Source organism: Pantherophis guttatus, chromosome 4, assembly GCF_059756535.1.
Source record: "Pantherophis guttatus breed Tessera chromosome 4, ASM5975653v1, whole genome shotgun sequence".
NCBI lineage: Eukaryota > Metazoa > Chordata > Lepidosauria > Squamata > Colubridae > Pantherophis > Pantherophis guttatus.
The window spans coordinates 53,361,053-53,373,784 of record NC_142066.1 but is presented as its reverse complement, the minus strand read 5'-3'; the positions used below and the strand labels follow the sequence as shown (position 1 = coordinate 53,373,784).

Genomic DNA, 12,732 nt, shown 5'->3' with positions numbered 1-12,732 from the left:
AGATTCACACATTGTTTTAAGCTTTAATGTGGTTTGTTTCACTTTGGCTTACTGTGGATTTATAAATCGTTGTGGTTTATATTCATCATTCATGATTCTACACAAGGCATTCATTTTCATCATACAATAGAAATCTTTCAAGAACATTTCTAATTTAGGTTGCCACAACTTCATTCTACAATTAATTTTGGAATCCTTATTACATAGAATCTAGAATCATTAAAATGCCAGTTCCCATCTCTATGCTTCAGTACTTAGCCTAAGACTCTGGGACCACATAGTTATAGAATGCCTTGGAATGCAGATGCTAGTGAAGGAAATGTCAGGAAATTCTCTGTCTAAATTAAAGACTGATCATGGTGATAGAAGTATTTATGTACAGTATATATAAAATATAACTATGTCTTCAGAAAAAATAAAGTTTCAAAAGAACTATAATAATTTTCACCAAGTTCAGTGCATTTTAAATTTTCATTTTTTTTCTTCTCAGAAGAAAATAGGAGGGTGATGTCCTGGGAAAGAATAAAAGTTATTAATTTCTAGTTAATGTCTGGCATGTCAAAGTGTAAAAATCTTAGCTTTTACTAAAAGTACATTAGTCTTCTGGGAGAACTGGAGAAGCAAACAATAGCAGATAATTTTCTATGGTCATTAATTGGTCAGAACTTGGTAGTTCTTCTTAAAATATCCCTTGAAAGAAATGTTTTATCAAGATTCTAATGTTAAGCAACAAATTCTATTGTCATTCAGCAATATCTATACTGCTGAGATTGTAAAAGACAAAATTATCTGCAGATAGTAAAATGGTGATTTGAACATAAAGTTCTATTAACTCTATGTTGGTTTCTTTAAATCTTCTATTCTAGTAGCAGCTCTGACACTAGTTACTCTGCTTTTAGAAGGAAGGCATCTGGACAGATTCCTATTGCTAAGTTGCATTGCAGCAGAAGGCTTAGTTCAGGAAAAGCACCAAGAAAGGTAAAATCTTTAGAGCACTTTCAGTTTTTAACTACTTTTGCCTCCTATTTTCTAGTGAAGCATAAAACCAAATCAGAATTATCTAAAATATTGTTTTTGGATATATGAAACTATAAACATTAGTTAGCTTTTAACTAACTGTAGTCTGTTCCCGGAAAATCAACTACAATATCTTTACAGAATGGATTTAGATATCATGACCAACTAAAGTTTAATAAATCACAATCTGACTTTATGTTATGTAATGCATATGACACCACAGCATATCAGTGAGATTCTAGTTATACTCTAGAACAGTACCAATTCACTGCTAGTACTATTATTCATACTTTCTCATATCTATCAGAAGTATGTATTTGCCACTAATGTGTAAAAGAAAGAAGATGTTAAACAGATACTAATATTTCTACTTCATTCATCTGTTTTCTTGGCTTTCTAATGGATGTCAAACTGGCAATGAGAAGAGGCAGACAAGCTTTCAGTGTCAGGCCCAGGGAAAGATTCCTAATTATTAAAACCAAAATCATCAAAAGATTCCTAAGTCATCAAAATTGGAAATTACCCACTGAACACCTATTGCAAATGAATAGAGAAAAATGTAATGTTTTTTGCTTGACACCCCCATACATGAAATGCCAAGACATTCTTTGCTATTAAAAAAAACCAGAAACAACTACTTATGCAATAATTCTGTATGAAAACACACCAGTCTTTGTCTTGTAGAAACTGAAGCTTACTTATAAGGCAATCAATCCTCTGGATAAAGCTCTCTTTCAAAATCTCATGTGCTAATTTGCATTAATAAATTTTCACAGCTTGCATGCAAGAAGCTTCCAATACTCAAAGCAATTTATGCTTCATATAAGTTCTCAAAAACACAGAATCCAGAAGGCATACCGTTAAGTTTGTCAAGAAGTGTTCCCAAAGTCAAAGTTGATTTGATCTGCAGAAAGGTTTTGCAGTACTGTACTTTCCAAACTAACTAATTTGTTGGGGAAAATATTTTCATGAGTTATAGCTTGCTTCATAATTTTAAAATGAAGATGTTTGAGAGCCAGTCTTCATTTCATTTCCATAAGAGATGCATTTCTGAAAATATTCTCTATTGTAGTATCAAATGTATAGCTTTCTACACCCCTCCCCAAAAAAACCAAAACACCCCACTCCAAAAGGCAAAGGTTCTACAGTAGGTTGCTACATACTATACTATTGAGGCCCTGGTTCTAAATCCTTTTCCAAATCCTCCACCTATTGTAGAAATGTGGTGATAAAATGGGCTGACATCAGGGAGAATAGATTTAAGGGTAACTGGATTAATTATAAAAAAAACAATAATTAATTTTTGGACAGAAAAAAAAATGAAGACTTTCGTGAGAATTTGATTATAAAATCAAATACTCAACATCTAGATAGCATAGCACTATCTAGGCTGCTTTTTTAAAAACATCTATAGGCCAGTAGTTTGTTGGTGTTAAACTCAGAAATGCTTGCATAAGGAACAGGCCTATATTCAGATGCAAAATGTAACTCAAAGAATACACTAAATCAGAAGAATACACTAATTATCTTTTAGAGACCGGGTGCCCAAACTACAACCCAAAACCCACTTATTTATCGCAAAGTGCCAACACAGCAATTTAACCTGAATACTGAGGTTTTACTACCTAAAATAATGATAAACAAGGCAGAATTCAGCTAATTGTTCTAAGAAAAACGTGATAAATGCACTTTTATGCCCCTTCATTTTTTTCTGCTTTTGAAATATTATATTTATAGCTACAATAAAAAGAAAAACTTTTGTAATATCATTTCTTGGTTTTTCTCTTCATTTTCTTATCCCAATTTTCTCTGTATATTTTTACTTCTTTTCTTGTTAAAATAAAATAGTTTTAATTTCTATTATTGAAAGAGACATCGCCTTCCTCATAACTAAATACCCATCAATTATTTATCTGGAAGAAAACTGTATCACCATAAAATGTCCTGTCCGGGACAGAAGTAGGGATTGTCTGAGTCTACATACCTTTGGTTACAAGCCAAAAAATCCAATTACCTTTGGACAGGAAATTCAAAACAAGAAATGGAGGGCAAAGCTATTATCACATGGCCTGTATCTTCCAGGAAAAGACAAGGTTAGGGATGCTTTGAATCCACTGTATGGAAACAGGATAGTTTTTTTTCCTCTGCTTCTTTGTCCGATGAGTGGTTACAATAAAGAAATATGCTTATTCCGCCACCCCCCTCCCCAATACCTTTCTCCCAAGGACTCTGCAAATATATGATTGTCTAGGACTGAAAAGTACAACATGGGTAGTTACCAATTTATACTCTTTGCTTCTCCGCCCTATGCTCTGCTGCGGTCACCACCACGGCTGTTGCTTGTGAGGGTGGCCTTGGCTATTAGCAGGCGGTTTCGTTGTTTTTTTGTCTACCGCAATCCATGAGGGAAAGTTGAAGGAAAGGCCACACACGGCTGAGCGCGCTTGGCGGCAGGAGGAGGCGTTTTGTTCGTCGTCGACGGAGCCACTGACTGACCTGATCAAAGCTGAGCCAAATGTAGGGGAGACTGTGGGGTTAGTTTGGCCAGGCAAATTATCTCCCCCCCCAACCCCCGCTATCAAAGTGGATCCTGGGCACTGCAATGTAGAAACAGGAAATGGAGCAGCCAGCACGAGGGAAGGAGGAGGAGCAGGGAATAGAGAGGGAAAGCGGCCTCCTTACCTCCTACCAGCTGCTCCATTGCCATTTTGCCATTGCAGCGCCACGCCACGGAGCTTTCCCCACCCATCACCGCCGCCCAGATGCCCTCACTTTCCCCAAGCAGGAGAAGCAGCAGGTAGAAGAAAGGGCTGCTCTATTGCTTGTTTCGCCATTGCAGCGCCACAGAGCTTGCCCCACCCAGCCCTCGCATCCCCCAATAATTTCTTTGCCTACCTGATTTCCAGTTTTGTTGCATTTCTCTGTCACATTTCTCGCCATCGTGTGCAGGGAAACAAAAGTTTGAGTTCACTCAATCAATTCCAACTTCGCAAGATCTTTTTCTTTCACGAGAAGTTAGAATTGAGTGAGTGAACTTTTTTTTTAGTCCCACAATCTTTTGTTTCCCTGCAAACGATGGCGAGAAACGCAATGGAGATAGGCTGAGGTGACGGTGCATGTGCCCACAGAGAGGGTTCTGTGTACCACCTCTGGCACGCGTGCCATAGGTTCGCCACCACTGCACTAAATGCTTAGTTATTTTCAGAATTGACAGCAAGATACAGTATGTTATCCTCCTTCCAAGTCCTATGACATACAGAAAAAATTGCTAAATGTAAAAAATCTCTAAGGCTACTATAATAATTATTATTTTAAAAAACATTTCTTTATTGCTTCACAGAAACATCTGGTTGTCTGTTGGGAAAGCAAAGTACTAGACTAGATGGATTTTGTGTGAGGTACAACATTAGAGTTCATGTATAAAATTGCCTTTCATATGGAAAGACAAAGGACAATGCAATAATAAATTCATCAGCTGTCACAGCCAACCAGTTTATTAAGACCATAACTTATGTAATAATTTTAAAAATGTAACAGACAGCTGATCAAGGTTAACACAAAGATCCAAAGTATATTAAGATTCATAGGCAAATAGATGGTTTTGGGTGATCTGCAAGGCTGAATCCATTGTGATTTAATTTCTAAATTAAATAAACAGCAATAGAGATTTTCAGGTAAGTTATATTATATATGTAATCTTAAAAGCACCTCTCTAGAGCATGGATGTAAAGCTCGCGGTATCACATTGCCATCACGTGATGTTTTCCTCTTTTACAGAGCTGAGGCAGGAGTGGCCTGTGTGAGACGCATCCAGCCCGTGGGCCGGCAGTTTGACACCCCTGCTCTAGAAGATTAAGCTCTAAGTGTTTGATTTGCATCATGACTATTTTATTTTCCACATCTCAAACAAATGAACTCTATCAACTTAACAATATGTTCTAGAAAGCAGAGTCCTATTAATATATATTTTTAATATTCATGCTACAATGCTAAGAAAATGAGACATTTCAAAACACTAAGAAAAGCACATTTCAAAAGCCAGAAACAATGACATATAATAGAAATATACATGTTATGATAGTCAATAAGCAAGCTAGTTTTAAATACTAAATATTCTGCTCTATAGCAAGTAAAGGCAACCTATATGCTGCTCTTTAAGTAGATAAGGCACAGTGACAAATCAGTTTAAATTAGTTCCTTAATTCCATAATGTGAAATAGACTTTTGCTGACTACTTTACCAAGAGTCAGACCTAATGGATTTGTAACATTTTGCTAATCAGCTCCTAGATCTCACATTAGAATCTATTGCTCACATTTTAAAAAATGAAAACTGCTACTCTCTATTATTCATCCTAAAGAAACTGCCTATGCTGAGTAATTAATGAGAATGTAAAACTGGTATAACCAGAAAGTCTGCAGTAACATTACTAGACTGGAATCACAAAAAATTATAGACTGATCAGTAGAATGTATGCTATCTAATTTGCTATTCTGCTTTTGTGTTAAACTAGATATCGTCATCTACTATAGATTTGTGAGAATCTTATCTGAGGTTGAAAAAATGGATTTTAAAGGGATAGTCTTAAAGAGACATGTGATCCTGATTACTTCAAGTCTGGATGAATGAAAATGAAAGAAAACATCAAATTTACTAAAATTATTATTATCTTTACATTAATAAATCAGTATCTTACAGACTGATTAACATTTTCTGACATATTTTGTATGCATTTCTTTAAAAATAATAATAATAATATGGAAGCTAATCAGAATGGACATGAGTAAATATGTGATAATTATTAGAAACAGACTGTTGATCCCTAGTTCTAATGAACAGACCTGGGCTTACAACAGTACTGTAAATTTAACAATAGAAATGAGTGTGATTCAAACTATGGGATACACAGATGTCTCTGCTAATCAGGTCTGACCATGTTCAACTTTTCTAAGAGCAGCAAAGTTCGCTAGGTGCTGCCATCTGCTGAGGATGAGCTATCGTTAGTCTAGCTAAATCTCTGCTGATCTCCTTATCCAGTCCAGAAGAGGAGATTGTTCTTCTGGAGATTCTACAGGATTTAAAGTGTTGTAAATTGCTTAGAATTACTCTCAACCTGGCCTAACCCTTGGTATCTCACTATTCCACTGGCAGATCTTGGCATCAGACAGCAAAAAAAAAATTATGTGACAGAACTGATTTGGATGATTTCCTATTGCCATACAGTGCAATTTTTAGTATGGTCCTTTAGACTGAGATTTTTCAAACTGTATTCTAAGATTATAAGCAAACGGCCAATTTTCTAGCACTACAGCTTTGGCTCTGGATCAGGATTTCCAGGAATTTATTTTTAACCAACAGATTCTGTAGCTTGAAATTTTTTTGAAAATCCCTTATTTTGTTATGACTACACAAAACTCTTTGTCAGGTAGTGTATGGGAGATGAAAATGATTACACATTGTAAGTGCCTTGAAGATCCATAAGATTTCTAAAAATTATGATTTTCTCTTCTAAAGACAAATATCTTTGGACATGAATATGAAGTTATAACAAAAATAATCAACTTATATGAACAAGTGAAATCAAGAGGCTGTTCCAGTGCCTGGAAGCTGTTTGGGTTTGGATGAGGAATAATATATTTAGGCCCAATCCTAGAATGATAGAGGGTCTGGCTTTGGAACCATCCAATTACAGGAAAATCCCACTTCTAATTCTGGATGGATGCATGGTCCCATACCAAACTGGTTCATAATATGTGGGCCCTTTTGACTCATATCTCTTGCTCAGTACTGATGTGACTAAAAGAGCCTTTGCAAATTCTACCGTATGCCAATTATGATCCTACTAACAAACATTCAAGCCTTGGTCACTATTTGGATTACTACATAGATGGGGTTGCCTTTTGAAATGATTCAGAAGCTCATCTAGAACAAAACACTTTGAGAAGTTTTAGGCATATCCTTTCACCCATATAACAGCATTACATTTAATTGTGCTGTCCAGTTACCAGCTGATTTCTGAGTGCAATTTAATTTTCTGATTTTCATCTTCAAAATTCTACACAGCTCAAGACCCAGGTATCGACTATCTACCCCCAATTGTAACTGCTATCTAATAAGATCATGAAGAGTTACTCTCAACTGATGCCTACAGTTCTTTGGAACAACACTTTGCCTGTATTCCACATAGCTTCACCACACTGTGATTTAGAAAAACTCATAAAATTGGTTCTTTTAGGAAGCCCTTGGAAATTAATGAAAGGAAGGAGTAAGACATCAGAATAGTGACTTTTACCTTGGAATTATTTGTCAGGAAGAAACTAGAATTTGATTGGAAGTATTGTTAGGATAAGGAGCAATAAAATAAATGAGTCTATAAAGGCAGCAAAGGGAATGATTTAAATACAAACTAATATGGAGAAAAAGTAAACTGACAGAGAGGAAACGGAGAGAAAAATTATGGGAATGGGAACAAAGTAAATCACAAAAAAGCAGAAGCTGAGTTCATGGTAAAACAGAAAAAAGTTCATCTTAAGAAGCAAGAAAAAATACTAGGTGTAGAAGAAAGAAGCAGAAAAAATATATACTAATGCAAAAAACAAAAGGACCTGGTCTAATTTCCTGATATGAATGCAATGAAATAGCTCCTTAGCTTATTTTTTAATCAAGAGGGGAAATCCAGAGAGAGGTGACAAAGTCTTGTCTTGAAAGGAAATCCTTGCCTGAAATATCTTAAAACCTAGATTTACTTCTTGTATTCTTCCGCTCAAAGCTTAATAATTAAAATACCCAACCTTTTTTTTACTTGAAGGTTTTTACTGGGTACTGATTCAAAGTGACATTTAGAAATAAAATAAGAAAAAAATGCTACTTCTTTCTTTCTGTCTTAAATGATAAACATTATATTTTTAAGGCAAATTTTACCTTCCCTTTCCTTATTTAGATTACCATAATGCTGGAGTTTGAAAGCATGAGAATGGATGAACAGTTACAGGCAACAAAAACAAAAACTAAGATCAAACATTTCTTTCCACAAAGCTTAAACTGGAATGCTAAAATCAACCTAAACGCTGTGGATTTTCCTCTAGGATGAGATCTACAATGCTGCAATTGTGAACAGAGAACAGAGAAGATTATATCCTCAACAGTAGTTTTCTACACCCTTTCCAAATATGGAACACTTTCTCTTTTCTCTAAACGGTAGAAAAGGCTAATATAGTCTATTGGGAGCAAATTTGAATCTGGACATAGATAGCTGAGCATGTTAAAGAATAGCTTGAAGATCATTGGTTGTCTATATGGCTTTTTTTGGAATCTGAAACAAACCTAGCAATTTCCAATCTTATTTTAGAAATACTTTCATTTTAATACACTGCTTTGATATTTGTAAATAGGTTTAAAAGGTATCATAATGTTGCTCCTTAAGTTATGACTCCTTATGAAGGAGTTGGGACACCAAGTTTTAACTGTGCCAAACCACATTGAAAGCAGCCCTTTTCTAAATCTGTTGAAAGGCTGCACTGCATATAGCAGAACTAATTTGATACGATTCAAGAGGTTTGGGAATGTAGCTTTCCAGACTGCAGCATCTAGGCTTTGGAGTTGTTTGCAGTCAACTAGTATCTTGTTTTACTCTCATGTTAGTTAAACCTGTACTCAATCTTTGAACAAAACAGAAGACATCTTACCGAAGAAGCAACTCTTTGGGAAGCTTTTTGTTGATCACAGCCTCATCATTGTTTGAGAACATCTATAAAATAAAAGCAAAACACACATTAAGTCTTCTGCATTTTCATCATAGATCATATCTTTATAACAAAACCAATATGGCACTTTTGCACAAAAAATTATTTTTAAATCAGATTGGATTGACAGCTTTTAGATATTATGTTTGTACATTTATTTTGAAAAGTATTTTTTTTCCTGCCAGACCATATGGTTAGGTGCATGTTAGATACAGGTTACAGAATCTAAGTAACATTTCTTTTGTATTATACCAGCTGAATAGGCTCTGTTTTCCTTAAAAGATAAAACTATTCTTTTTGGGTAAACAGATTATGATCATAAAGCAATGGTGCATTCCCAGAGATCAAACATCTGTCCAAATAATCTTGAAAATACTTAGTCACGTGATTTATTAATTCTAACATTGTATCCAAATTTATCTCTGAGTGTTTCAACATATATCTTGCCTTGCCAAATTATGTCCCCAAATGTTGTCTGAATGCATACAATTCAGCAAACAACCTCAGTTTAAGTAGAGATGAATCTGGCTACTAGCTGGAATCCCCACACAACATGTCTATGTCAGCAGGTAAGATTTCCAGTGGATATGCAGTAGAACTATATATGGTTCTGGTGGCTGATATAACAGAAAGCAAATTTAAAACGTCCATGATAAGTCTAAAAATGGAAACAAATTTCTGGAAAATAAAATAAAAAGAAATTAAAAAATCACTATAAAACAAAATAAAAGATGACTCAGGCAGGATGAAATGCTCTCTTCAGAACATTTCTTTCTTCAAGATCTTCCTATATAAAATCAGCGATGGTACCAGTATGATCTCCATGGTAAGATCATTCTAGAGGACTGGCACTGCTACTAAATCCTTCTTTATTTTCTAAATATTAAGAAAACCAAAATATATGTTAAGCCATATAAGCAAATCCATGTATAATTTATAACAAAACTTGAGAATATTTTTTTATTATTTTTAAAGCATACATAAGATAAAGACCAGCATGTTCAATGTTGATGTTTTAGTTTTGCAAAGCAAAAGTTCCAACAAATTAGAAATTTGATGGTTCTGGAGGAGGAGTAACTGGGCTCCAGTCAGACTACAGCAAACATGATATATATACATTAGTAGGGCAAACAAAGATTAATGTAACACTTTCAGCATATTAACTTTTCTATATTAAGAACATAACTTTTATTTTGATGTACATCTTCACTGGATTCCATCTAACAATCATATTACTTCTTCAATGATAATTATTTGTTAAACTATTACATATGCCAAAAGTAAATAATGACAAACCACCTCCACATTGTTGCCAAGGGAACTATGTGGACATGTTAATGAAATCACCAGGAAATGACTACAGGGCAGATTGAGGAGTATTGATCTTGCATGTGTTTTTAATTTGCACAGCAAGAAATGTTCAAGTATTTTAAAATTAACACAACAACAAATTAAAGCAACTATTTTTTTAAACAATCATAATGGTTATTCTTACTGTCTTCATCAGATTTAAAAAGGAGGATATAAAAGATTTTAACTTTTGGATTACAGCATGACATTCCCTTAAAAGCATTGGAATCTTCAGCTGGATCAGAATGCTACAACAAATTTCTGACTGAGACCAATTTTATGCAGCATATGATTTCTATCTTATGACTGACTCTTGGGTTACTGGTCATTTTCAAATTCCAATTATATTCCATTTAAAAAAAACAAGATTCAGTGAGAAAAATTAAATGTAAACATGGGTAGATTGCCAATATATGGAAATCAAAATTACTTAATAATTGTACTTATACAATTGTCAGTAATAAAGCAAATTAGTTAACAATATAGCCATAATGTTAGCTACATACAAAATAGGTGTATTACAAATATATTATGTCTGAACTTAATAGGTTTTCCTCAGTATTAGTCTGAACAATGGAGAACCTTTGATCTACCTATTTTGTTTATGTTATACGAAATACTGAATAACTGATGTTCAGTAGAGTAACATCAGTTACTCAGTAACTATCAGAATACCTGATAGTCCTCAATTTACAACTACTCATTTAGGGACAGTTTGAAGTGATTTATGGCTGGTTTTCACACTTAGAAACATTGTAGTGTTGCCATGGTCAATTGGGGCACTGAATAACTGGCATGTATTTATTTCAGGGTCAGGTGATACTATTTGTAATCTTCCCAACTGGCTTCCGACAAGCAAAGTCAGTGGAGGAAATCAGATTTGCTTAATGATCACACGATTCAATTAACTGCAGTGATTTGCCTAACAACTGTGGCAAAAAGATTTAAAATGGGGCAAAACTCACAACTGCCTTGCTTAGCAATAGAAATTTTGGGTTCAATTCTACTCATGTTAAGGATTACGTATAAATTATTACTTTTAATTATTTAGCTGTTTTGATTTGTTTATATTTTACATTTTATAACTGTTACATCAAAATTAAGACTATAACTGATGATGGCTTTATAAAAGGCCCTGACATTTACTGTAGGTAAAGCTATGGTAGATACAGAACTCTACAGAACAAAACATTGTAACATTGGCTGCGAATTACTTTAAAGACATTCTTTTTTCATTTCCTTATGCTTTCTATTATGTTCTCCTGATGGATATATACAATGCTGATTGTTTGTAAATGCATTATTATGATTATGAAAAACAAAGTTTGATAAACATAAATTAGCTAAAACCGTCATTTTAAAATTTTCATCTCATTAATAAAAATTCTAGTACTTTAGTAAAGTCCACTTTACTATCTGTAATTTTTTTAGGCAGAATACATGAGCAGCTGTAATGCTATTTGCATAATGCTACCTGATAAATATGTTTAGATATTTAAGTATTTTCAGCAGTAGTGCATTTTTGGTCCTTTGGATGTTGCTGGGCTATAACTCCCATAATCTCTGACCAAGGGTCGGGTTGATTGGGGCTGATAGGAACTGGAATGTTACCTGGAAAATCAAAGCCCTGGTTTACGTACAAAATGCATGTGAACTTTCTATTAATTGCTTATGGATTTTTTAAACCTGGGATTATGCTTTATACATCAAACAAATATGAATAGATAATTTAGAAATAAAATATTACACATTATGTTTATTTGGCCAATTTACTTAATAAGCTCAAGCTTGCTTTTTTTATAATATTATAAAGCCATACTTTCTCACCTTGGCAACTTTAACATCTGTGGATTTCAACTCCCAGAGTTCCCCAGGCATCATTCAGATCTTAAAATTTGCCAAGGTTGAGAAACACTGCTCTAAGTCACTAATAGTGTTTAAATACCTCAAATGTTTTGTTCATAGACTACAACATCACAACGATGCAATCATAGCTTAATGCAACAAGGTACTATCCTGAGACTATTGAGCAAGTATATATAATAGTAAGCTATTGTTGACATATTTACAAATCACAATTAGCTATAATGTGGCTTGTTTTGGGAGTGTAATGTTATGAGTCTACAACTACAGCTTACTATAACAATGCTATGCTCAACAAACTACAGTTACATTAATGCAGCTACAGTATTTAAAATCAGATAGAGAAAATATGTCACTATTTTTTAAAAAATAATTCATAATTATTTTTAATTTTAAATTTTATTTAATTATAATTCATTTTGATTAACAAATATGTATCATGTCTTTCAGATTTCTGTTAAATCTTTTTTCATTAACTTTAAGAAATAGGTATTATGAAGAATATTAAAAATGTTGAAGATACACAAAAGTGAATGGGATTTTCCTAAAATTAAGTACATGAGATTTTTTGTATGTTCACAACTTGGCAAGTCACTGCAATTTCTTTTGAAGTAAAGCTTTTTCTCTTACTTAGTTTATTCAACAGATATGGTTTATACCAAAGAATAGTAAATTTAGTGATTCTGGCCATTTCTTTTTCATTGATCCAGCATGGATTCCAAAAGTGCTAATCACAATCACTTTTCCTTATGCTCCCTGC

The 12,732-nt window shown here is 33.9% G+C and overlaps 1 protein-coding gene across 6 annotated transcripts in view; it reads right to left on the bottom strand.

Moving 5' to 3' along the window:
* FBXL20 (F-box and leucine rich repeat protein 20) overlaps window positions 1-12,732 on the bottom strand; it is a 70,487-nt gene that overhangs the window by 40,996 nt on the left and 16,759 nt on the right. For 5 of the 6 annotated variants that reach the window (XM_034415864.3, XM_087892201.1, XM_034415865.3 and 2 more), the window contains one exon: window positions 8,703-8,764. In XM_034415864.3, the coding sequence (XP_034271755.1) occupies window positions 8,703-8,764 (62 nt within the window). Of the gene's footprint in view, window positions 1-3,296; window positions 3,524-8,702; window positions 8,765-12,732 lie in introns of all 6 variants that reach the window. The other variant, XM_087892203.1, reaches the window with a different exon arrangement.